Genomic DNA, 26,248 nt, shown 5'->3' with positions numbered 1-26,248 from the left:
TTTAATGAGACACATGTCTGCTGAAACAAATCTGATTTAATAAAGTTTCAGTGACACACTGTACAAGCATTCTTACATGGAATTGAGTGTTAAACACAGGATGTTAAAAATGTAAGCGAAAGTTTCTTTGAGCTACTGATTTGTATTGGATTTTTATGTCTTCTGTTCCATTCTTGTGAACTTGATATCTCTGCTTCAAATGTCCACTTGGACTCAAGGATGATCCGACTAGATTTTGATGGTCAAAGTTCATGTTCACTATAACCCATCCCATTGTCATAAACGTGATTTCTAAGGAACGTTTTGAGGGAATGTTTTTCAAATTTGGCACAAACGTCCACTTGGACTCAAGGATGAACGGATTTGATTTTAGTGGTCAAAGGTCACTGTGACCCCACGTCGGTCCTATAGTCATGAGTGCCTGATTTCAGGAAATCCTGGAGGGAATTTTATTACATTTGGCACAAATGTTCATTTGGACTCAAGGATGAACTGATTAAAATTGGTGGTCAAAGGTCAAAGCCACTGTGACCTCTGGAAACGTTTTGGCCGTATCTCAAGAATGTATATCCTAATTATGATGTGATGTAATTTTATTTACAAAAGATTTAAAGGTCAACTTCCCTGTGACATCAGAGTGTTTTGCAAAACACTTAGTTATTCAATGCCACAATTCAGAAACAGAAGGAGAGATACTGAGTTGTGACACTGATCTTGGGTGCCCATCCTGAAGGTATGGTCATTATATAGATCTGTTGTACAGCCAGGTGAAGATGTGTGTGAAGCATTCCATTTTTAGAATTTGTCCTGGAGCTTCTTTGCAGTGACTTCCATATTTGAAGCATTGTCTGCTGTCATAACTGCATATGTGTCTGGACAGCCATGGATGTAAAAAAAAAAATTGACTGGCAAATAGGGGTGTGACGATACTCTCAGCTCACGAGACGAGACAAGATTTTAAGAAAACTACAATGACACTGGACCAACAGACTTTTATTTAACCGAGTTGCACATGCATTTTAAATGTTTTATTATAACTCTTTACATGCATGATGTAAGCATGAGCTTTAATAAACTTCTTCTTCCACAAATTGAAACTAAAACTAAAATTTAAATAGGTTAAAATAAGATAAATAAAAAAATAAAATCCCCCAGAGGGATTAATGAGACTTAATGAGGTGACGTATGGTTTTCTATCGTCGCGTAATCGCTTACCGACAGTTTCGACCGTGATCAGCGATAACATACACGATGGATTAAAGACGGGAGACGCAACTGTGGCCGCCGTCGCTAACTGCACAACATCAGCAGCTGATCAAAACAAAGCAGCATGGCTAACTAGAACATTTCCTCTGGGGAAATTCTGAAAGGGCCACGGGGGCTACTGCGTGTACACTATGATGAGATTCTTCAGAGATTTCAAACTATGCCTGTTAACCTCCAAATGTGTGTGTGTGTGTGTGTGTGTGAAACACGCATTTGTGTGTGTATGTGTAGCGAAAATCGCATAAAGTTACCTTTGTGTGTGTGTGTGTGTGTGTGTGTAATTAAAATCACATAAAGTTACCTGTGTGTGTGTGTGTGCGTGTGTGTTGGAAGCATAGGTATGCATGCAATCAGAGCAAAGATCAAAGGCAATCAGATCAAAGCAATCAACAGAATTAACGGCCACCTGAATGTTCCGGCACAGTGACAGCAGCCCGAGGTGGACAGACTGGAATTTCTGGCCTCGAACAGAAAGCATTTTTGGCAAAACCATAATACCTATCATTGATCTGACTTCACTTTAAGCTTTCTGAGTTATTCCTGAACGTCTACATATGTTGTTTTTTTTTTAAGAAAAATGAAAAAATAGCATTGTTAGAGCGATCTAAAAAAACTGTTACATCTCCCTTTTTCAGAAATCTTCCTGCGTTTTTAATATGGGAGTCAATGAGGCTGTTGGTGCTCGTTGGTGGCGCATCTGTGTGTCCTACGGCCAAACTATAACTCTGACAGCTTTACCAGAGGATTGTGAGTGAGAAGACAAATTTTCCTACGTCTCTATGTATAAATTATTTCTGTAGAGTGGAATTTGCGGGCTGGAGCGCAGTTTTCAAATTTATTTTTTGACAATTTTTTCCCTCCCTCTACACTCTGGCGATGATGTCACACACTGTGACACGAACATTCCATATAATACACACCCATTATAATCTCAGAATTTCTCCAAAAATGATCATGGTCATTGAACAGGGATTGATAAAAAACAATATGACCTATCGAAACGTGGATTAATACACCAATACACAAGACTTGTGTCTACTGTTTAAAGTTTAAATGGAGCGATCTTGAATTATCCAGCATCACTAACTGTGCACAGAGTGTCCGGTGCTTGTTGTAAACAAACAGAGATCGCTAAGTGAACACCTCCTGCAGCAGCAGCACATACACACTGTACTGCTACAGAGCTAGCTGTTAGCCTATTAGCAGGACTGGAACGCTTCGATCCCTTCTTACTCTTCTTAACGAGCCCCTGCAATGTCATTCTGGCTGCTTGCTGCTTCCCCTCCTTCTCCTCCTCTTCTTCTTTTCCTTTTACTGCCCCCACAGGTCACATATAGAATTTTGGATAGCTCACAAATCTCACGAGACAGATTTTCAACGCGACGAGAAATATCGCCAAGTTTAATCTCACGAGATCTCGTCACACCCCTACTGGCAAATTTACTGGTTGGCTGGAGGCATAAAACAGCAAAGAGGTTATTCTCGTCTGAGAAGTTACAAATCTTTAGGCAACAGATTGCATGAAACCAATAGGTTGACTGAGTAACGTCATAGTTCTGGTGATGGGTGTGTTCCTTTAAAGAGCCTTCGCTTCATATTTACCTTGCATCAGATACAATGGTATGAGTAGTAAATTAATTAAAGGAGTATTGCTAAGGTATCTGTTATGCAAAACAGCTTCATTGTGTTTATAACATAGCTGCATATGCTGTTATTGTCTGAGGAGGAGTTTGGAAGTATTCAGAGCCTTTACAGTACTTTAGCAAAATGACAGTGTTAAAAATATTAATGGGCTGTCACATAAAGGAAAAGCTAATTCTCAAAATTTTTTTATGTAAAGGCTTACAAGTATTATCTACAAAATGCATTTAAAGTATCAGTATTCTGTAAATGCTCCAAATAATCTTATATAATTTTGTATTTGTTTTTCATGTGCAATCTTAATTAACTTCACCATCTTAGCTGCCGGACAGGGCTGCAACTAATGAGTATTTTCGTTATTGAATCTGCCAATAATTTTCTTGATTAAATGAACGTTTGTTCTCTAAAATGTCACAAAATAATGAAGAATGCGCCATCACATTTTAATTTTCTTGATGAAATGTTTCCTATGACCAGCTCACTTTAGAACATCCTAACTGTTGTTTAACTGGATGTGGCAGAGTGTTAACATCTTGTAGGCTGCGGTAAATGCCCACTCTTGGAACAACAGAAAATGTAGACACTGCTTTTTAGCTCTTAACAATTTGTTCACTTTTTCATGCTCTGCTCTGTATATTGCATTGCTGAATCCATTTTCACCTCCTGTCCTTTCCAGGGGTCTGTGAGAGGCTGGAGCGTCCCCAGGAGAGGAGAGTTCAGCCTGGCCTTTAACTGATCCGACACTCCCACAGCTCACCTCCGCTTCACCTTTCCAATAAAGAACCTCCCCCTCACCCTGGGGCCCTGACTCCAGTCTCACAGCTCTCCCACACCTCCATCTACTCAGCTGCCTCTGATCAATCCACCCCCAAAATTTCCCTGACTCTGGCCTCCTCCCTTATCACTTCCTGCCTCATCGAGTCTCCACTGGGGTACTGAGGTCATGGCGTTACCTTCAACCCACGAGTTTCACTGGCAGAGCCTGGCACGACTGCCCAGCGGCCGCGTCTACCACACTCTGTCTGAGGTGGGGGGGCAGATGTATATGCTGGGGGGCTGCGACGCTGCAGGGAGGCCCTGCCCCGCCTTGGAGCTCTACTCCCCTGAGGTACCAAACAAATGCAACATGCACAGTGATGTTTTTCCTGAGTAGAAATAGACACAGACAAAACCACAAGGTAAAATAATCTGACATAACTGACATTCACACCATACACTGTATATAAATAATGGACGTAGTCACTGTGACGTCACCCATTGGTTTGTGGCCCGTTGGAAGCATCAAGTTCAGCGTTACACTCGTCGCCATCTTGTGTCGCCATCTTGTTTTCGATACGGGGAGCAGACCATATCTGGACTGTGGAGGAGGAGAGGGATCTGATCACTGACTACAGCCTCTCTACATCTCAACCTGACTGAGAGAAGCTGCTGCTAATTCATGTTAGCATTAACTGGAACATTAACTGGGATGTTAGTTTTGGCTAGCAAAAAACAAAAACAAAATGTTTGTTACTGACCTCAGAAAACTGAGCAGCGACTCCTTGGAGTGTCTGTTAGTCCAACCAAACACTGAACAAGACATTTTTACTGAACAAAACGTTCAAATAAACTGTCATTAAGTGAAAATACAGTGAAAGGGTCAAAGTTATGAGACCAAACCGCTAAATGTCCTCTTTTCTATCTATATAACGTTATATATAACTTTATTGACACGTTGTCGTGGATACGCATTGTTCTGTTTCTCTCCTGATGACGGCTCGCCTTGTTAGTGACCTGTCAATCAAAGCTAGCCACGCCCCAAATCATACGATTCTTTATCTTCTATTTTTTTCTAAATGGGGCCATTATTAGAACTATTAACATCAAATTGTATTGAAGAAGATTTTTTGTGATTTAATGATTGAGACCATAGTGTTGTCCTGAAATAAAATTCTGAGGTAATAAATCAAGTGAGAAGTTTTCTCATTTTGCATTGAAATTAATGGACAGAAATGTTTTTGCAGCCAAACTTAGCGCCCCCTGCTGGAAGTTTCAGTAGAATGCAGCTTAAAGCACTTCCTGGTTTGCCTCCCTGCTCAGACCCGGAAGTTGCCGCCCGATTCACACATAAGATCTAAAATAACACATGAATTGTTACATTTCCCCAATGCACTGAATACACTGAAAGGGGGGACTACATATAATATAATAAATATAATTTTCCTGGCAAGTAAGCTGTACAGGAGCTGCATTTAACTTCCCACTTTTAAATTATGTATTTAAACATAAATTACATTTGATTACACTGAAGCAGTGTTGTAGTCGAGTCACCAATTCTCGAGTCTGAGTAAGTCTCGAGTCCCCATTGTTTGAGATCAAGTCCGAGTCAAAGCCAAAGAACAGTCAGATTCAAGTCGAAGTCAAGTCATTAATACCTGAGTCCAAGTCCCAAGTCCCCAGTGTTCAGGTCCGAGTCCAAGTCTGAGTCACCAAGAATAGTCTGCACGAGTCAGTCATCAAGGTTGAGCCTAAAGTGAGTCATTTTTTAAAAAATATGCTCGATTCCAAATCTAAGTCCGAGTCATCAATGTGCTATTCTGAGTCATTGTTCACTGGAATGCACAATTCCAAGTCATCAGAGTGCGAGTCCGAGTCTGGCCACAAGTCCCTGCCCTAAAGTCACACATTAATCGATTAAAATTGGAAATAAAGTGGCTCTATGTAAATAAAGAGAATCCCGGCTCTGAGGAGGTGCACCAAATTAGAGAAGAAAAGTAAAAGGTAGGAAAAGGTCAATGTCTGACTGCTGCAGGTCTCTGTTTGCAGGAGGACCGCTGGATGAGCTTGCCTCCCATGCCCACTCCTCGTGCTGGAGCAGCTGTGGCAGTGCTTGGAAAACAAATCCTGGTGGTGGGAGGAGTGGGGGACGACCAGAGCCCCCTGAAGGCGGTGGAGATGTACAACACAGAGGAAGGGAGGTGGAGGAAGAGGAGTGCTCTGCGGGAGGCCTTGATGGGTGTTTCCATCACTGTGAAAGGTAACTATGGACTCTACCATGATTAACAGTAATAGTTAACAATAAGTTGTGACCTAATTATACTCCAATACAGTAAGATAAAGGCCTTCAGTTTGACAACAGTGTGCTACGGTAGTGTGTGCAAATTGGCAATAATGAGACATAAATGGTGTTGTTTGTTAAAGAAATTAGCTCTATGGGTTGGATCTAACATCTGTTTAACAGAACTTCTCATAAACAAAACAACCCTGAACTGCTCAACTGTAAAATCTACACAAACAATGCTGTTTTTATTTATCTCCAGCTCTCATTTTAATAGATTCCTAATTTAACCATTCCTAATTGCATGTGCATTCAAATAACAAGCCTAAACATGAAAAGTGTTAGATAATGCCAAATATATTTTATGTATGCAGCAGCAGATGTATTCCATTATTCAGCAGGACTGCATGAAAAATAAAAGCAGTCTGTGGGAGAGAGTACTGAAACATCCAAAAATATCTGGCTATTAGCTCGCTTAGTTATCATTTTACGTATAATATAGTATATATTAGGTTTAATGACTTTGCATTGAGCTTGGCATACTTTAGCATCTTGTGTCTTTAACACTGTGGGAGTGCTGTGTCTGTTCAAAGCGTGCTTGTATCAGCCAATTTACTATCAACTTCATACTGAACACTGTGCTTCCTTGTAGGGCTGGGCGATATATCGATATAAAAGTTATATCGATATATTTTTAAATGTGATATGGAATTAGACTATATCACATATATCGATATAGTTAAAAGATTTTTCTTTCTTTCTATATAAATGCTGCCCTTTCTATGGTTTGTCATATTTAGTTTTTTTGTTCTGTTCGTTATTCTGATCTCATATAAATATATTTATTTCAGAAAAAGATTGGCCCTGACATTTTATTTCCTAGGCTATTTTTATTTAAGTTTTTATAAATATATTGGGATATGACTTTTGGTCCATGTCGCCCAGCCCTACTTCCTTGCATCCTGAGCAATAAACTAGCTGTTTGGGAACAGATTTCTTCTGGAAACAAAGCGTTTCAGAAATTTACATCACTGATGCTTGGAATATTTGAGTTTGCGACAACACTTTAGAAGAAAGATTGTTCATTGACCACTCACTTCCTGTATGTGTGTCATGTGGGTTAAGTTACTGGCACGCCCCTTTAGGAAACTAGCAGGGAGTCTGAGTCCATTCAATGGGAGAAATTAATGTGAGTACAGATTATGACAGTCTTTTGTCCCAGAGTTACCAAAGTACATTTTGGACCCATTATTTACAAGCCATATGTCTTCTGAAACTCCATACGCAAAAATAGCAATTTTCCGAAGGACAAATCAGGAGAAAATTAGCTTTGTTGGAGACCTGTCCCGGTCTCAGCAACTCACTCTCACAACACCTAGAAACATAAATAGCGTTATCGTTCCCCAAAGACTAAATGATGATTCACTTTCAATTTTTAAATACAGACGGACAGTCGCTAAACACATGCTGCTTTCAAAATAAAAGCACAGGGTGTTACCAGAATCCACCACAGAATTTACATGAAGACTGTCAAAATAAGATGCCTTAAATAAAACATACAAGAACCTTTATTCTCCTTTACAATAATTAATTAAAAATATGCAATGATTGAGATCAGTGTATATGATGGAATAGTGGCATTAGAATCTGCGAGAGGCCACTAAATTTGGGCTTTTTATGGAGAAAAAAAATTCTCAGAGGGAGGGCCCCCCGAAGCCCCCCTAGCCAGCTAACAGCAGCATGGTAACAAGTAAAATAACAAAGATTCTATGTCACGGTCTCTCCTGGCTGAAAATATAATGTGAGGTGTTTGCTCTCATTTAGCTCTCAAAGTGCACAAGATCGATGTATTTTACTTAAAAATTGACAAAATTTTCTCCCGGGGGGGCATGCACGTTGGAAAAGATGTGGTCCCCCAAAGTCCCAAAAACCTAGGGGAAACAATGTATAGGCAAAACAAAAATTCCTAGGAGGGTGAAGTGTTTCTCTGATTGGCCTGTATTCATTGGTTAGGTTTAGGCTTGAGGTGTTAGATCATGGTAAGAATATCAGGGTAAGCCAATTGGAGGCAGAGTAGGGCAGACAATGCTTTTACCATCCTTGTAAAAAATGATCAGTGTAACTTAACTCCATGAGGTTAGTTTGAATACACACCAAACAACAGTTCATACACTTAAAGCCTGGGCTTAGTTTTTCCATCTGATGTCAATGGAGCATTTTTGGGCTGTTATGCTCACATTTATTCTCACATTTTGCAGTCTGAGACTCTCAGAGACTGTCTTCAGCCTTGGCTGAGTCTGCTCAGTCCAGCAGTGCATCCGTCAGTGTCTGCTGAAACACAGATAGATGCTGTGAGTGCACGGACTTATTGGCTGCGTATAGGGCTCTCTCTCCATCTCCCTGACCAATCTTCAATCCTTTGCTTGCAATTTCCTCCCCAAACTCATCCCCAGCAGCTGAAAAAGAGACAAATAGTCTGACAAAGTTATCAATAGGGCCAAATTAAAACTAATATGGTATTTCTGAATGGATAGTCACCAATTTGACTAAATAATGCAATTTTTATTGACATTTGTAGAATCATTTTTTCCCCCAGATATTAGATAATGAACTTCAGGTAATGAGCTTTTCCATTACCCAAAATGAATATAAAGTATTTAGTAAACTTTTTCCCTTGTGTTGTTTATGTAACATAGATACACTGGGGTATTTGATGTAAATATGTATTATTTATAGAGAAAAACTTGAAAATTAATAAAGAAAAGAATGGAATTCAAACTCACTCCCTGCAGCTCTCTTTCTCTTCATTCTCTCTGTTAATGCTGAATTTTCCCTCGTGTCAACACTCTCACCCACTTCCATTCGTATGCTAGAGGTGTCATACCAAAGTGCCAGACGTGGACTCTAGCATTTTATTATTCTGCTGCTGTACTCCCTGTCCTTCCCATGTCTGTCACACTCTCTTGCTTCGTCACGAACTTCTCAGCCAACTCTCCAGCTTTGCAGATTTTTAGCACTTCATAAAATAAAGTGCCAAGGAGGTGTTTCCATCTGCTGGGATTGGTCTTTCACAAGCTGATTATTGTTGAGCAGGTTGTTATTGTTTGGCTCATTTTAGCAACATTTTGGGGAAGGTTGTGATGTCACATACGAAACTTAAATCCATAAAATGTGTGCATTTGGTGAAAATTGTAGCCTGCTAATCCAATACATCAGTGGTTGTCAAATGGGGGTACGTGAAGTAGGTGAGCAGTGTTTTTGCACATTTATGGAGTTTTAAATGGTTCATTTTATAGTTTTAAATGCTTATATGGTCACTGTTTTTACTACATTAGTTTAAATCACTACATTTTAGTGATGAGAAATATTTGCAATCAATTTAGTCATGTATTATTAACATTTAAAATGTTTGAAATAGTCGTTTTTTCAAATGTTAGAATTTAGTATGTTCCAAAGTTTAATAAATCAGACACTAAGTGAGTTTTTCCTGTCTGATATTAAGATGTAATTCAGGAACGAGTGTATTCTATTTACCATGTACTACTTCTCTCCAGTATGTATGCTCAAACATAGCACAGATGCCATACACACATGCACAGGTTCAGGAACACATGTCCCTGCTGCCTTTTAATATTGCAGCGTGCACAAGAAATAATCAAAATTCTTTATGACATTGCTGTTATCATAATTTCATTATTTGAGTCTTTACTTATGTTGCAGGATAAGATTCAACAAACCACATGACCTAAAGCTACTTAAGCTACTAGCTGTAACAGTTTGCCCTGGTTAAGGGTTACTTGGCTGAAAAAATATTTCACAGGGGGTACATCACTGAAAAAGGGTTGAGAACCACTGCAATACATTATAAATAAGCACTCAGATGGGGACTGGCTGTGTGTGTTTGTGTGTGTGTGTGTGTGTGTGTGTGTGTGTGTGTAGATGGCCGTGCTCTGGCTGTTGGGGGAATGGGTGCTGACCTGCTCCCTCGTAGCATCCTGCAGCAGTATGACCTTCGAAAAGACGTGTGGGCGCTACTTCCTCCCATGCCGACTCCACGCTATGATGCCAACATACATCTGCTGGCCAACAAGCTCTTTGTAGCAGGTACAAACACAAAATTATGTGTATATATAACAACAGCTTCACTTTGTATTCAACTTGTTTCTAAGAAAATGACTACTATTAGTAACTTTTATGCAATATTTCAGGCGGGCGCCAGTGTAAGCGGCCAGTGAAGGCCTTCGAGGTGTATGACGCAGAGACACGCACTTGGACTACGCTGCCCACGATGCCTTGCAAACGCTCTTATGGGGGTGTGATATGGGACGTAACTGGGAGGTTGTGCCTGCTTGGAGGACTGCGTCAGGGAGGAGGACACCAGAGCTCCAAGTTCACCAAGAATGTCAATATTTTTGATACCAACCAAGGTACTAAAACCCATTTTCCCTTATTGTTTTAGTTATTTCCAATCCAATCCAATCCACTTTATTTGTATAGCACATTTAAACAACAAAAACGTCTCCAAAGTGCTGTACATAGAATCAACAATAAAACAAACATTTCCATATAACAATCAGCAATAGATAATAAGTGAATAAATCTAAAATGATGCTATAAATAAAACAATACAATCAAACAGATAAACATAGTAAAATAAATAAAAGACGTAGTTAAAAGTAGTAAAAGAAATAAAAGAAATAAAAGACACAGAGGACCACAAAGCTCACGCAAAGTTAAAAATCCAAGAAAAATTATTTGATAATACAGGGTTCGTATGGGTGCTTGAAATCCTTGAAAATGCTTGAATTTAAATGTTGTATTTTCAAGGTTTAAAAAGTGCTAGAAATTTAGATAAAGTGCTTGTAAATGCTTGAAATTCTTGTATCTTGTATTTCTCTTGCAATCTGACTATATCCATCTATAGACTATAGATAATCACATGTTCAATGTAAAAAATAATGAGTAGCCTTTCTGAAATGAAGACCGTTCCTCCTAAAAGTGTAACACCATCACTGTTGGTATGGTTGAGTGAAATCTTCCCCTTTTAGTATGTAAGTACTCATCTTTTTTTTCTTTTTTTTTAAATAGTGCAATAATACAATACAGTGACATGGACAGACAGACAAATAGTGCAATAATAGACTACAGTGACATAGACAGACAGGGAGTGAATATTAAACAACGACAATAATGGTACCCCTGTGTGTGTTTGTGTGTGTTTGTGTGTGTGTGTGTGTGTGTGTGTGTGTGTGTGTGTGTGTTTCAGTTATAGATCTAGCAGTTAAGTATTAATATATGATAATAATGTAAGTACTCATCCAAAACATGCAATTTACAACAGGTGTAAGATACTGGAAAAGCTTGAAAATTTACCTTGAAAGTCCTTGAAAAATGCTTGAATTTGACTGCTGTTGAAGTGTACGAACGCTGTAATAGTTTTGTGTTTTGATGATTAACTTTAAAGCATGGTCAAAAAGTTTAAATCTGCCTCTCCTCACATACATATGCACACACAGCACGTGCTATGTGACAAAGGGCTGTTCAAACTCTTCTTCTAAGTTCCCATAGATGCTAAATATGTCAAAACGTATCCAGCCTATGGAACAATCCAGCTGGAACTGCAGATACAACAAATGCCATATTGACTTTGAAAAACTTCCCTTCATATAAGCAGGGTGCGCTTCAGTTGAAGGGTTGGAATGAGGACAAAATATGAGGAGTTTGAAGGCTTTTATACATAATACTGCTTTATATGCAGCTCTGTATCCAAACTCTAAATGATCTGTTTTGTTTACTTGTTGGAAAAGTGCAGCTTGAAGAGCCTAGAGGGGTTTTAGAGAAATAGTTTGGGGAAATATTTATATTTGCTGTCATTCACAGCGAGAAAAGATCAGTATCAGTCTAAATTTAGTACAAAAGAAAGTTTCGGTATGCTTAACATATAGATAGGAGGCAGGAAGAAACAACTAACCCTGATTTTAAAATATGCTGAATAGCGTCTTGTAAGCTGTCTGATTTGCACAATGTTTCTTGCTGTAATACAATAGAGAAATGTAAAAATCACAATTTGTGATCACATGCTTGAGCGATTTCTTGATTGGCACAGTACTTCTGTGCAGTGCAGGTTTTGGTTTTCACTACAAAGATTCAAAACCTGGAAACCTCTCTGGGTTTAGTCACTGTGCCTGGCTGTTTGTCAAGTCATTTTAAAGAGGAAGTTTCAGCGTGTTACTCTCAAAAAAACCTCAAATTGTCAGGAGCTCAACCAGCCAGATTTAGTACATACACAACTTTAAAGGGGAACTAGATTATCTGTATACAGGTCTTGGGGAGTACTACTACCTGCATTTGTCAAAAAAAGTTGTATAAAGCCTGATGAATTGCCTCAAGAGACCTCACTACTCGCATGAGTAGGAGCTGAAGCAAGCAGCAACCTTTGGGACTGAAAAGTGGAAGTGATGCCAAAGTGCCTTAAACAGAGGATCGGAAGCCTAACATATTGTAGGTTTCAAATAAGTAAGTATTCTAGTGTCAGGCCGGGCTCAAGTCTGGACTCATATGCAGAGCAGGTGAACTTAAAGTTTCTTTATTCCAAAATTGCAGCGAATCCTCACAGAGTGAAAGAAAAGGGCTATGAAACTCCTGACTCTGAGTAGAACCTAACAAAGAAAAGTCGCTCCAAAGGAGGAAAAATCACTGAACCTACATATCTAGACTAAAAAACGAAATAGTTTTGTAACTGTAACTGTAAATTGGTGGAGTAGTCTTTTAAGCAGCCAGATTAATTGTCTCTGCTGCTTCCAGTCTTTATGCTAAGCTAGGCTAAATACCGCCTGACTTACCTTGATACTTCTCACAAAATATGTATTGACCTTCTCATCTCATAGGTAATACTATGCTATTCCTTCACATTAACAATTTGGATTCATAAATGACCTGTCTATCAAGTCTGCAATAAAAAAAAAAAGTCATTATGTTTGAGCTGGTTTACACACATTCATATTTTGGTATCAGCAAATGTCTCATTATCTCATTCATTGTCAGTATCCATCTTCATTTTGACTTAACTGTCAAACAATACAGACAGAGCAGCCAATAACACCAACTTCAGCATGAAGAGAAATGGTTTCCGTCTCAAATGGGCTCATTCCTTTCTTAATTCTGTGCAGACTCTGTGTCCCACCACAGTGGAATGACTTATCCCTCTATCCAACAAAGACACCCTAGAGTAACAGGTGCACAAATTGAGGAGGGACCGGAAGGAGATATGGGAGAGCAAGAATCGATAAGTCATTTTAGACAGCTGGATATATGGTCACACATTGGGGTTGGTCGAATGGAAGCCAAATAAAGCCGAACGCCGGAGTGATAATGTTAATGTATGATAATGGGGAGAAAGTTTGCCCTGTGTGTGAGAGATAGAGGATGAGAGAATGGATGCTACGCCTTCCAACAGACACAAACACGACTGTCACATGAATATACTGATGCTAATCCACACGCACATGCACACACATACTGGAAAGGCAGCCGTACCCCGTTTCTCCAATCTAATTTTGGTGGAGATGAGATGGGAGATGAGCTGCGGAGGAGGGCTGGGGATGAGGAGCGCTTTAAATTACAAGATCCAGAAACAGATTGCTTTATTATCCATCTGCAGCAATATCTCTCCCCACACACACATACAAACACACACACGGTCATGCAATCAGCTGTCACACAGTGACATTCTATTACTGCTCCATTCCATATCGCCAGCATTAAGACACACGCGGCTGTTAGCTGGTGTTTGGGCATTGTAGGCAACCTGCAACAAGTATGACAAAAAATACAAAGAATAGAGCAGTGGAAAAAATTAGCGTGAATGAGAATGAAGAATGAAGAATGGCTTTAGAAAATGGTTTGAAATTGCTTTACAAAACTCTACAAAGGGTCAGCTTATCAAAATTACTAAAAAATGTATTTCCTCAGTTTCCTCTAGCAGTATCATGGAGATAGTTGTGGATTTATCTGCACAGGTCTTAAGGTAATGTCTGCCTCCACACAATAGAAATATTCCAATGCTGTGAGCACCACAAACAAAATGTCATTCACCTCTATTATGTTGTGGCAGAGTCAGCCAAATCAGAGACCGACATTTGAATACTTAGACAAATAAATTGCAGCAGTGATAGATTCTAGCCTGATTCTATCACAGCAAATCTTTCAATGACTATTATTTTGTCATTTTTATTGACATGAAAAACAAAGTTCTTTTTCCTGACAGGTCTAAAAGCAAGAGAAAGTGAGAAAGTGTGTGTAGATTAAGGGAGAACAGCCGTTTCTCAGCTCATTAAATGGCTGTAATCAATTATTATTGGCCTCATACATATGAGTAAGAAGTAGATCCAGTTTGATGTACAAGCTTAAACTGGTTTAATTTAATGCCAACTGGCTGAACCAGCATTTCTAATCAAGACAAATTCTGCCAAATTTAAGAAAACAGCCTATGAGCAACCTTTGCCAACAGCATCACAGCGTCATATGCAGCCTGTATTTATAGTGATTTCCACACATACGCTGTCCGTGGGCGGGTAGCTGAGGTATGTTTACAGTCGTCAAAGTATACCTGGTGACACAGTAGTTGTTTACTAGAAGGTTTATGTGTTTTTCAAGGTGGCGAGACGGGACACAGCTAGAGTTATTCATAAAGAGAGCTAAAACTATGCCAATTTGGAAACATTTTGGACGAAAGGTGAGCGTCAGTCTCGTCCTCTTATTCCGTTGTGTGTTTTTCTTCTTCAGTGTATTGTCAGTTGGCAAACAACTTTAGAGGTGCGTTACCACCACGGACCAAAAGTCATATCCCGATAAATTTAGGCTGAATATCGATATACAATATATATTTTATCATGAAGTGAAACCAAATGTTCAGTCAAAGCCAAATATGACATGTCACAAGTAGTTTTATTGAAACCGTTTAATTAAGTGAACATAAATAAAGTGCACATTTAAATAAAGCTTTAGAGGCCTATGAAATAAAATAGGCGAATCTTTTTCTGAAATAAATATATTTATATGAGAACAGAATAACGAACATTACAAAATAACTTAATATGACAAACCCTAGTAATGGCAGCATTTATATATTAAGAAAGAACATTTTTTTAACTACATCGATATATGCGATATGGTCTAATTCCATATCACATTTAAAAACATATCGATATATTTTTCATATCAATATATCGCCCAGCCCTACTGCTAAGTCAAGTGCAACACAGAGTGGTAAAATTTAGTATACCAGTCCAGTCCAGTTAGGTTTAGGCGCCAAAACTGTGAAAATGTGAAAATACATGGTTAGGTGTAACTTTAAAAAAATCACGATTGGGATTAAATATGTCACTAAACATACACACATTGGTGCATCGGTGCGGACCATTTTTTGTTTAACACAGGATGCAAATCTGTTTTTTTCTGGCAGGAAGTCTTGTGTTTAAGGAACAAACAGCAAACAAATAACAAACTAACAATAAAAATTATCATAGGAGCCCATTTATTAGACCTTCTGAACCCACTAGAAGGTGGAGCAGGCCTCTTCTTACCCAAATGTGTGAGGCTGATAACAACTGGTTCTTTATAGCATTCAGACTAGGTATAATGAATTATAAGTTCCTCATTTTCTTCCTGACTTTATATCCTGTGACTTCTTAGTACCTGGAACTTTTGGATGGAAAGGGGAATATGTTTTTTTGATGATTTGGGTGAATCAACCCTTCATAGCTGCTTTTCTGTTTCTGTTACATATAACTAGAATAATGAATTCTGCTGCTTTAACTGCATCCAACAAAGACACACTTTCATCAAAAGCTTCTCTGAGGCATGTAGAACTCAGGCAACAGTAACAAAGACCACAAATGATGCAGTCCCCCTGCGGCCAACTAGTAACAAATGAATTCCCACGTTGGCCATATGTGATTTATGTCCTGCTGGAGGTGATAAAAACTACCAAAAAGACCTCAAAGCAGATGGAATCAAGCAGAAATTAGAATAGAGCAAATGTGCTCTTGTTTTGGCCATGACTGTGGGCCAGTATGTAATTATTAAAAATGACACAATATAATAGTGAGATTCTGTCCAAAAGGATCATTTGTGAGTCTGAGATTTCACACATGACAGACAGAAAGAATCCATCAAAGACAGAGAGGCAATCACCATCCTTTTCTAGTTTTAATCATGATGGACAATTACAGACGAGAGCTGTGGACGAAATTACTACCACACAGACTACAAAGGCCAGTCTTCAGAGAACCGCCTCATCTCCCTCATTCTATTGTCACTCTCTCTCTGTCTATATTCTCCCTCTCTGTCTTTTCTCTGTCTCTCCATCTCTTTATTCTCCTCCGCCGTCTCCCTCCAGAGTAGAATAATGCATGCTGGTGTTTTCCCTGCATCCTACAAAGAAAATCTTGGCGCAAAGACTTGTGTAATCCCTCCAAAGCAAATAGGAATAAAGCCTGCAGTCGTAACTCTGTCTCAGAGGATTGGACCATAAGTCTGTAGTGTGATGTGTTTACACAACTGTAATTTCAAGAGGAAAATCCAGCCAGTAACTCTGCGTTTAAAAAAGAACTACTTTTCCATTGGTTGATAAATGGAAAAAATTTGAAAGCATCAAAGTATGTTTAAAGTATCTAGTTTTAAGTAAAGTTGTTTGTATATCCGGCATCTTTGTTGGTCCAATAATCATTAACAGATAAATCCATGAAAGCAAAGTGAGAATATCTACAATCGGATACAAGGTTATTATAGTTAACAAAAACTAAAACTAAACTAAAATTGAAAAAACATTTTCGTTAACTGAAATAAAAATAAACACAAGAGTTTTTTAAAAAACGATAACTAACTGAAACTGTGTTTTGTGGTTGCAAAACTAACTACAATTATAGTGAAAATGTTGTTCGTTTTTGTCGTTGTCAACTTTTTTCATACGTAAATCTTTTTGGTTGATATGAAATCTATTTCATCTATCTGGTTTTATGACTTAATAAACTTATTGGGGCTGAAATGGATCAGACAAAGGAAAAAAGGAAACATTTATTGAGACTTCTTAAAACTCACTCTAAAAACTAATTAAAACTAACTGAATTTGAAAACAAAAATTGATAACGAAATTAAAACTAAAACTAATGAAAAATCCAAAACTATTATAACCTTGGTCTCATCAGCAACAATGCAATGATGATTCAATGATTGAATAATGTCAATAGCATCAATTATATTCAAACTAGACAGTATTTCTTCATTAGAAGAGCAGCAGAGAACGGCACTGAAGGCTTTCACTCTTCTCCCAAGTGGTTACAACTTGGACGGTGTGTGACAGTGATAGACAGATGGTGCATCCAATCACCTGCCAGGTATTTTTTTTTAAAGTGTCTGCCCTTTTCCAAACAGTTTCCAATGACAGCTTCTCAGATGGTTCTGTGTAACAAACCATCTGGCTGCATCAGGTTTCTTGCCATGGGGTTCAATTCAAATTTTCTTTATCATTAGGGCCACGGGGCAGTCGCACCAAGCACTGGTCCCATACAGCATACTGTGGATTTTTTCTTCTTCCTCTTCCGGACGCAATTTCGTCCCGCTACTAGTTATACAAATTATACATCAAAATGTGCGGTTTGATCGGGATTGGTGTGCTATTACTTTTTCTCTACGGAATATGAATTATTCACGACATAAGTCGCGAAAAACTATTTATTTATACAGCAACCTATGACCTCAAAATGTGTGTGTGTGTGTGTGTGTGTGTGTGTGTGTGTGTGTGTGTGTGTGTGAAACGTGTATCTGGAGGAGTGTGCGCACACATTTGTGTGTGTGTGTGTAACGAAAATCGCATAAAGTTACCTGTGTGTGTGTGTGTGTGTGTGTGTGTGTGTAATTAAAATCACATAATGTTACCTGTGTGTGTGTGTTTGAAGCATGTGTATCTGGAGTGTGCGCGCTTACGCGCATGTGTGTGTGCGTGTATCTGTAACTGTAATCACATCAAAGGATCAAAGGCAATCAGAGCAGAGCAATCAACAGAATTAACTGCCACCAACCGCCAATGTACTGGAACAGTGACAGCAGCCAGAGGTGGACAGACTGGAATTTCTGGCCTTGAACAGAAAGCATTTTTGGCAAAACCATAATACCTTTCATTGATCCGACTTCACTTTGAGCGTCCTGAGTTCTTCCTGAACGTCTATCAAATGCATCAAAGCATCTGTGCGTCCTACGCCCAAACTATAACTCTGACAGCTTTACCAGAGGATTGTGAGTGAGAAGACAAATTTTCCTACGTGTCTATGCGCTCCAGGCCGCAAATTCCACTCTACAGAAATAATTTATTTACACACATTTTGAGGTTAAAGGGCATAGGTTGCTGTATAAATAAATACTTGAAAAGGAATGCTTGTTGTAGGTGTACTCCTTGTATATTATATAGTATTATAAATTACTAGTATTAATTGTTTGAAATCTCTGAAGAATCTCATCATAGTGTACACACACTGGCAGTAGCCCCTGTGGCCCTTTCAGAATTTCCCCAGAGGAAATTTTCTAGTTTAATTTTTGTTGTTTGATGTACTTCCTGGTACCTAACTATGATGACCCACAGAAATTAATAAAATAAAATTCTAAAAACAAAGGTAAATTGCCATTCTCAAACTGGTGGCTGACCTGTTGTTTCTGTACTCGTGCCCATATAAAAACGTTCACAGTTGCACCAGTGGTACCACACCTTTGATACCTTATTTACTTAATGTTTTAAAAATTGTTTTAGTGCACAGTTCCTAAAGCAAAAACAGCAAGGACTCATTGGAGTCTTTTGCTAAATCACAGTTTTTGATGTGCAATGCTGCAGACACATTTTGGTAGTGTAGTCTTGTTCTTGACCACATAATAACTGCTGGAATGTATAGAACATCTTAGATTTATGTTGCATGGCAGTGTTAAACATGTGCCAGGAGGATTTTCCTCTGGGGAGAGAAGTGAGCAGAGTGGACAGCCAGCTGTGATCTCTGTTCTGTTCACTTCAGTGTAACCAGGCAGGAAAGGAAAACACAGCTCTTGATTACACACTGCTGCAGCATGCAGGAAGGCTCACCATCTGGCTACTTATCTCTCTCATTCCCTCTACCTATATTTGTTTCACTCCACCTTGTTGTCCCTGCCTCTTGTTTAAGAAAAAAGATTGGGAATAAATGAGATAGAGAGGGAGAAATAACAAGGCAAAGGGAAAGGGAAGAAGATAATGAAAGGAGAAAAGAAAGACAATGAGAGATGGAATGAAGAGAAGAAAGAAAATGGGAAAAATAAACATGAGAAAGGAGAAAGAGGTAGATCCAAAAAATAACAGAAGATAGAAAACAATATAGAGTGAGACATTTTTGTTCTTTCTTTCTAATTCTCCCTCCCTCGCTCCCTAATGAAGTTATCTTTCTTCCTCTGTCATGATTCTCTCCAGTCTAGGTTTCCCTTAGATAAACAAGCTTGGCAGCAACAAAACCTCAAAGTAAAAAAGAGTCTGCTGAGAAAATACAACATCTTTGTTTTCATTTTCACCGCTCTCAAATACACTTTTTATCATGTGGAGAGCTTCAGCTTTGAGTGAAGGAAATCTGTCCTCTCCTCTTTCTACTCTGACCACACAGGGCCTGCATTGTCAGGCTTAAGTATCAGATTATTACAGAGATACATTTAAAATTGTAATGTTTTCCACACCTGAGGCTAGACAGAGATATTTTTTCATGTTGCTTCCAATATTTTGAGATTAGACAGGGGGCTTCCATCTGTTGTATTTTGTCTCTGATTTCTGCACACATCATTGTTTGTATGAGAAAGAAAAAAAAGAAAGAGAGAAATTCATCTTCCTTACACAGAATGGAGAACGGAACACTGGTACATTTTTATTTTATAGGGTTATTTTACATGAACTTCCTCCTTATTAGGGGTGTGCCATATCATGTCGTTCACGATTATACCGGTGTATTTTTTTAATGAGTAAAAAAATGCATATCATGATATTGGCATCATTCCTACTTCTTGACGTTTAGTGTAAGGGTTTCCCATTAATGACCTAGACCATGGCAGCTTGCCAGAGTCTCATGTGCTAACATGCTAACGTGCTAATGTCACATTTCAAGCCACTGAAAGTATATTTACACGATTCATAATATAAAGTTATTTTGCGTTGTGTTGCCGTTGCTCAGCAGAGTGTCTGTCACCAGCCAGCCAGCAAACCCCGACCCACCTCTCCGCCCTCCTCCAAGACATGCACACGCATTCACACACTTACACACACACACTGATTATGCCGAGCTGCCGTGCCTTCCTGTCTGTATTAGTCCCGCCCCCACATCATCTCTCCATGTGCGTCTGCGTGTGCGCCGAACTAAGTGCTCTCAACCTGTCCGGGCCGTCAGAGGTCCAAACGATCCGAACACACTGTTGCATTAAGCTGTTCGTTAGCCGCAAGCTAATATTAACTAACAATTAAAGTTGTGTTAATCACAAAAAGCTACTATTACTTCCTGTCGCTAAACAATGCAGCTTTCAAAATAAGAGCACAGTTTGTTAACAGAATCTACCACATAATTTAGAAGAAGACTATCAAAATAAGATGCCTTAAATAAAACATACAAGAACCCTTATTCTCCTTTAATATTCCATTAAAATATGCAATGATAAGATGAGTGTATATGATGGAATAGTGGCATTAGAATGTGTGAGAGGCACCAAATTTGGGCTTTTATGAAAAAAAAATCTCCATAAAAATACTCCATGTCCTAGTGGAAAGTCCTGTTGACTGTGAAAAATGTTATGTGAGGTGTTTGCTCACATTTAGCTCTCAAAGTGGACGAGATTGATCAGATTGCATTTAAGAATGAACAAAATTTTCTCCCAGGGAGGAGATGGTTGTTTTTTTAGATGGTTATTTTTTTCAAGTAATTAATAGTAAGAGTCAAGTAATTTTTTTGTATTTGGCAACTGTTGAGATTTGCACTTAAGATTCAATTACTGTTTTTAATCCCACAATGGGGAAATTCAATCTCTGCATTTAACCCATCCTTTCTTACACACAAGTGAATACACCATTCAAGGAGCAGTGGGCTGCATATTACTGCTTACTTATTATTTTCAGTATTTTGTAATATCATCAAGAATATCGTTATTGCAAAAATACCCTGAAATATCGTGATAATCTTTAGGACCATATCGCCCATCCCTACTCCTTATTTATTCATTCATTTATTTATTCTCAGTCATTCCTCCCTCCTCACAAGGTTTTTGGTGAAAGTGCTTTGCCCCCTCATCTTGGTGTGAGCTACAGAATCACCTGAAGGGGATAGTTTGGGATTTTGGACATTAACATTAACACTTGCCAGTAGTGTTGTGGATGCAAAGCTATTAGCTGTTTATGCAATTTAAAGTCCTAAATCCTTTAAATTTGATAATTTGAAAAGCATGGCAGATTATTCACAGATTAGGCTAGCCTGGGTATACCCATACTGCCTTGCACGCTCGAATTTAATTTCACCTCCATCCAGTCTGGCAACCAGAGCCGTTTCTTATCCCTGTTTTAGGGATCCAATCACAGAGCGGGGAGGGACGGCAAGACGATGACGCGTACTACTCGGCACTTGGAAGCTGTAGTTTTCTTGCGGATCCAACATGGCTGCTGCAGACACGAAACTCTCTTTAGCTGTAGATGGTGTTTTAAATAGTTTAGAGCGAAAGTCGAAAGTTGAAAGGCGAAAGGTCTCTCGGCGGCTCCGCTGTCCCCCGGCTCGTAGCAAGATCCCCGGTAGTGCCGGCTCGTAGCGCCGGCCGGCGGTCTCGCCGGTGGTCTGGCTACGAGCCGGGGGACAGCGGAGCTGGCGAGAGATCCACAGCAGCTTGTTTATTGCCCATAAAATCAGTGGATGTGTGTGGCTGAATGACATGAGGGGGAATAAAGCGTGAAAATAAATAATCTTGCAGAAAGCGAAAACTGGAGAAGCAACGCAGCAAGCAACACTCTCTCACAGACACACACACAACAAACATCCATTTCTGTTGCTCTACTACGTCATCTGGTATAACTGATCTGATTGGCTAAGAGCTACCAACAGACGCTTTTGATAGACATTCTAAGCGCCCAATAAACGGCTCCGGAGGATCGTAAACCACACCTCCTCTACGGAGAAATGAACGGCTGGTGTCCAGACCAAATCTCATTTGAGATTTGTCTGGTGTTAGCCAGGCTAAGATTAGGCACTATTGACCACGAAATATAATTGACCTGTTAATGAACACGAATGATTTATGTTTGATGTCATTTGCTCTTTGTTTTAAGTTTTAAATTAAACTTTTTTTGTGCTTGTGTAAAGTAATTAGAGCTACATAAATAGCTACACCAAACACCAATCACTTTCATATAGAAAATGGTATAAATACAGTTTCCCCTGGTAATATTCTGACCCTAACTCCCTCTCTGTCTGTACTCTTTGTTATAACCTTTGTATGTCCTTGCCAGGTGTGTTTTTGTGTGTGTGTGTGTGTGTGTGTGTGTGTGTACTCTACATGTCCTGGCTGCAGCTGGCTTCTGGTTGACCTGTTTTTTGCAGGTCACCCTCTGAAAACAAGCTCAGCAGCATCCTGTCCAGCCAAAGGGAGGACTACAGGGCCACTGACCTCACCCTCTGCTACTTTATAAGCTCGCTCACACACATCTGCTCACTTCAGCTGTCGTGTCTTCCTCTGCAGGCGCCTGGTTGAAGTCTGAGGAGACGGTGGCGATGAAAACAAAGAGAGCTGACTTTGCTGCTGCTTTCCTGCGTGGCCGGATGGTCGTAGCAGGAGGACTTGGTAAGATGGACATATTGTAAACTAAACATTCCGTATATGAACTGAATCTAAATCATAATAAATGCCCTGTTCTGTCAGGCCGGGCTCAAGTCAGGACTCAGATACAGAGCAGGTGAACTTAAAAGTTTCTTTATTCAAAGAATGCAGCAGGGTAAGTCCTCACAGAGTGAAAGAAAAGGGCTATGAAACACCTGACTCTGAGTAAAAACTGAACAAAGAAAAGTCGCTCCAAAGGAGGATAAACACTGAATCTATCTGCACTAATAACTAAATATAAAAATCCTAATCTAAGATAAGGGGGAAAAACTACTAACACCTACAAACTAAGGCTCTGTTTACACGAAGGGAAAACGCAGATATTTCCATGCGGTTTGGCCTCTCATTTACACGAAAATCCCGTTTTTATCACAGAAAACGATTATTTCTAAAAACTCCGGGCAAAGTGGAGAATTTGGAAATTGAAAATGAAAATGTGTTGTCGTGTCAACTGGGAGAAACAGGGTTTTAGGTTCTCATGCTCATTCTATGCACCAGAAAATGCTTCACATCATGTGAGCGCCTTATGTTTACAGTTTGTTTGGCTATCATGGATGCTGTTAAGGTAGTTCTTATTTTTACGTTTGTGCAAACGCTTTTGGTCTGTTTGAAATTGAAAATACAACTGCTGTAGTATATCGAGGAGCAGAGATGAAGGAGTGCACGGAGGTCAGCATTTCTACTGCAGCTTTCCCAAACAAGACGTATGTACATTGCCTGCCAACGTCGCCGCTGCTGATTTTGGATCCGACCTGGGCGAACTGCGTTCTGGTGGACAAATTTGAGTCAGAAGTCAGTAGTCAGTAGGTTTGGCATAGTTATAATGGCGCTCGACGGCGAATTCATGCGGGTTGATGTAAATGACAACTTTTTTGAAAACTATGTTGTGTGCACAATGTTATTTTTGAAAACGAAGGGGGGGAGATATTCGTTTCTCTAAATACCCTGCTATGTATAAATGTGGCCTAAAAGTGCTCCAAAAGGGAGGAACAAAACCTGATAGGAAAAATACAAGATTCTACTAAACCACTATGAAAAACTGGATCAGGACTAAAGGTGGAAAAATAATAAAGAACACAAAATCTCTCCAAAAGGAGGAAAAACAAAACGGCTGACTCAAAAACTATGAAACTAAGAACTGCGATTAACTAATAAATTACAAAGAAAAATCACTCTTGCGAGGAATCCAAAAGGGCAAAAAACAAGAAAAGCTGTGGCAAGAAGGAGATAAGTGGCTGGTATGGTGACGGGGTCAAACACACTGGACCAAGACAACGGAAAACACAGACTATTGGAACACATGGAGGGAAGGGAGCACCAGGTGAACACAATCAGTCATTAGGGGAGACAATCAGACAGATGAACACGGGGAAGGGCAAGTGACCTGAAACGAGAGGAGAGTTACTATTTCAAAATAAAACAAGAAATAACAACACAAAATAAAACACCACCTCACCACAGTGTGACATGTTCTCCAGGTCATGAGCCCTCAGCACTGGACACAGTGGAGGCCTTTCATCCGCAGAAGAAGAAATGGGAGAGGTTGGCTCCTATGACCTTCCCTCGATGCTCCACCTCCTCCATCGTCATCAGAGACCGCCTCCTGGTGGTGGGAGGAGTCAACCAGGTAAACTTGAATAATTTAACTGTAAAGGTTTTACATATACACATAAACAACAGCTGAACAAGCAAGACATCTATTATCCACAGTGACAGATGTTTCCTTCTCAGTGTTCTACAGATTATTTATTTATTTATATCCTTGTCTCGAGGCGGAGTGCCCTCCACAGCTGTCAGTCTGATTTACTGTGGAGAAATACTCTATTCTGAGTACAATTGTGTTTGGAGAAGTGACTACCTGTTTTCTGCATGTCTGCTCATCAGGATCATATCTATGCAGATCTGAGCAATTAACATGACTTCCCAATTGTCTTTTTTTCTGCTTTTCTGCTTTATTAAATATTGATAGCTTGGACAGAGACAGGGGTGCCAGAGCTAATCTGACAATTTTATTTATATTTTGATTCGTCAAACACAGGACCACACAGGACCCATGCCTACCCATGCATGGACCCTACTAACCACCAGAAATCAAGTATGACCTTTTCCAAAGGCGACCCATTAAACACAAACACAAACACACACACAAGAATTTGCAATTCAACACAGTGTATTATACAATTCAGTGTCCCAAATTCAACCCATAATTCAAACAACCAAAACACCAAAAATAGTCTCTTTGTTTCAACCAAAAATATTCCTCTTCAGGTACCCAATAAATAAACAAAATAGTCATTTTTTGGAAAATAAAAGTTGGTCAACCAAAACCCAAACAAAGTGCCGCCTCTGGCGTCTAATAGACCAGCTTTGACAGCGGTGTTACCTCCCGGTTGCCGGTAGAGTCCGGGGCGTTCCCAGAAGTATGACAGCATCGCTACAGTATGAATACATTAAAACATAACTGAAATCAGATTTCTCCTACTTTGAGAATCCCCACTGTGACGTGGTGGAGGGATCTGTGACCTGTGACCCTGGGATCTGTTCTGTCGGGTGTGATAGCTCCTGGTAGGGCCTTCCAAAGCAAATTGGTCCCAGGAGAAGAGCCAAACTAAGAGCGATTGTCAGACTTCACATTATTCAGCCAAGAAAGAGCTGCAGAATGTCCCCCAGAACATCGTAATTGGAAAGTATCCAAAAGAAATGTGTCGCTTTGCTGTTTCAACCAGTTTATTTCCATATTGTATAAAGGAAAGAGGACTTGGTCACACTTAAAGACTGGTGCAGCTGTGCAGTTGCCTGAGGTGTACATCAAGTGCTTTGGAACAAGGACACACAGTGTCATTAATGCAAAGCACTTGAAACCAGGCTCACAACACTATTATCCAGTTTCAGTGTCAGCAGTATGAGACCTGCCGTTTCAGTCGAGTCTGCACCACCTGTAGGCATGAAAAGCTCCAGCAGCAGCCGTGCATGCACTGAAAAAAAAACAAAAAACGCTTTATTCCATATTTTACCGTAAAAAAACAAAAAGTTTTTCCATCGAAAGAAACGCTGTTCTGACATATAATTGACAAGAAAATACTTTATAAATGCTGCATAAATTAAAGATTTTACCATTAAATATCACAGTATATTTTTATTAGAGATATGGTATTTAGTACATTTAAAAGTGAGAATATTACAGTATATTATTGTTACAAACCCAGTGCCAGTTTATTTTATAGTGGAGTAATGCATTTTTTGTAAAAAAGTATAAGTAAAAAATAAAAAAAATACTTTTTTGGCTGATATATACATTTTCGGTGTTTCATTGTTACTGAAACTTTTACTGTCATGGTTTGGCAGTTTTTCACTGTAAAATCTACAGACATTTTTTACAGTGTGCAGTATGTAGAAATA

General features: G+C 39.3%; 1 protein-coding gene across 1 annotated transcript in view; it reads left to right on the top strand.

Annotated features, from left to right (window-relative positions):
• klhdc8a (kelch domain containing 8A) overlaps positions 1-26,248 on the top strand; it is a 62,699-nt gene that overhangs the window by 22,935 nt on the left and 13,516 nt on the right. The window contains exons 3-8 of the mRNA XM_059330086.1: positions 3,584-4,015; positions 5,713-5,923; positions 9,884-10,048; positions 10,153-10,371; positions 22,712-22,813; positions 24,328-24,476. Coding sequence (XP_059186069.1) covers positions 3,851-4,015; positions 5,713-5,923; positions 9,884-10,048; positions 10,153-10,371; positions 22,712-22,813; positions 24,328-24,476 — 1,011 coding nt within the window. The 5' untranslated portion in view covers positions 3,584-3,850. The remainder of the gene's footprint in view (positions 1-3,583; positions 4,016-5,712; positions 5,924-9,883; positions 10,049-10,152; positions 10,372-22,711; positions 22,814-24,327; positions 24,477-26,248) is intronic.

The sequence above is a fragment of the Centropristis striata genome, chromosome 3 (genome assembly GCF_030273125.1).
Source record: "Centropristis striata isolate RG_2023a ecotype Rhode Island chromosome 3, C.striata_1.0, whole genome shotgun sequence".
NCBI classification, from domain to species: domain Eukaryota; kingdom Metazoa; phylum Chordata; class Actinopteri; order Perciformes; family Serranidae; genus Centropristis; species Centropristis striata.
The sequence above is the reverse complement of the archived record's forward strand: the minus strand, read 5'-3'. Positions and strand labels throughout refer to the sequence as shown.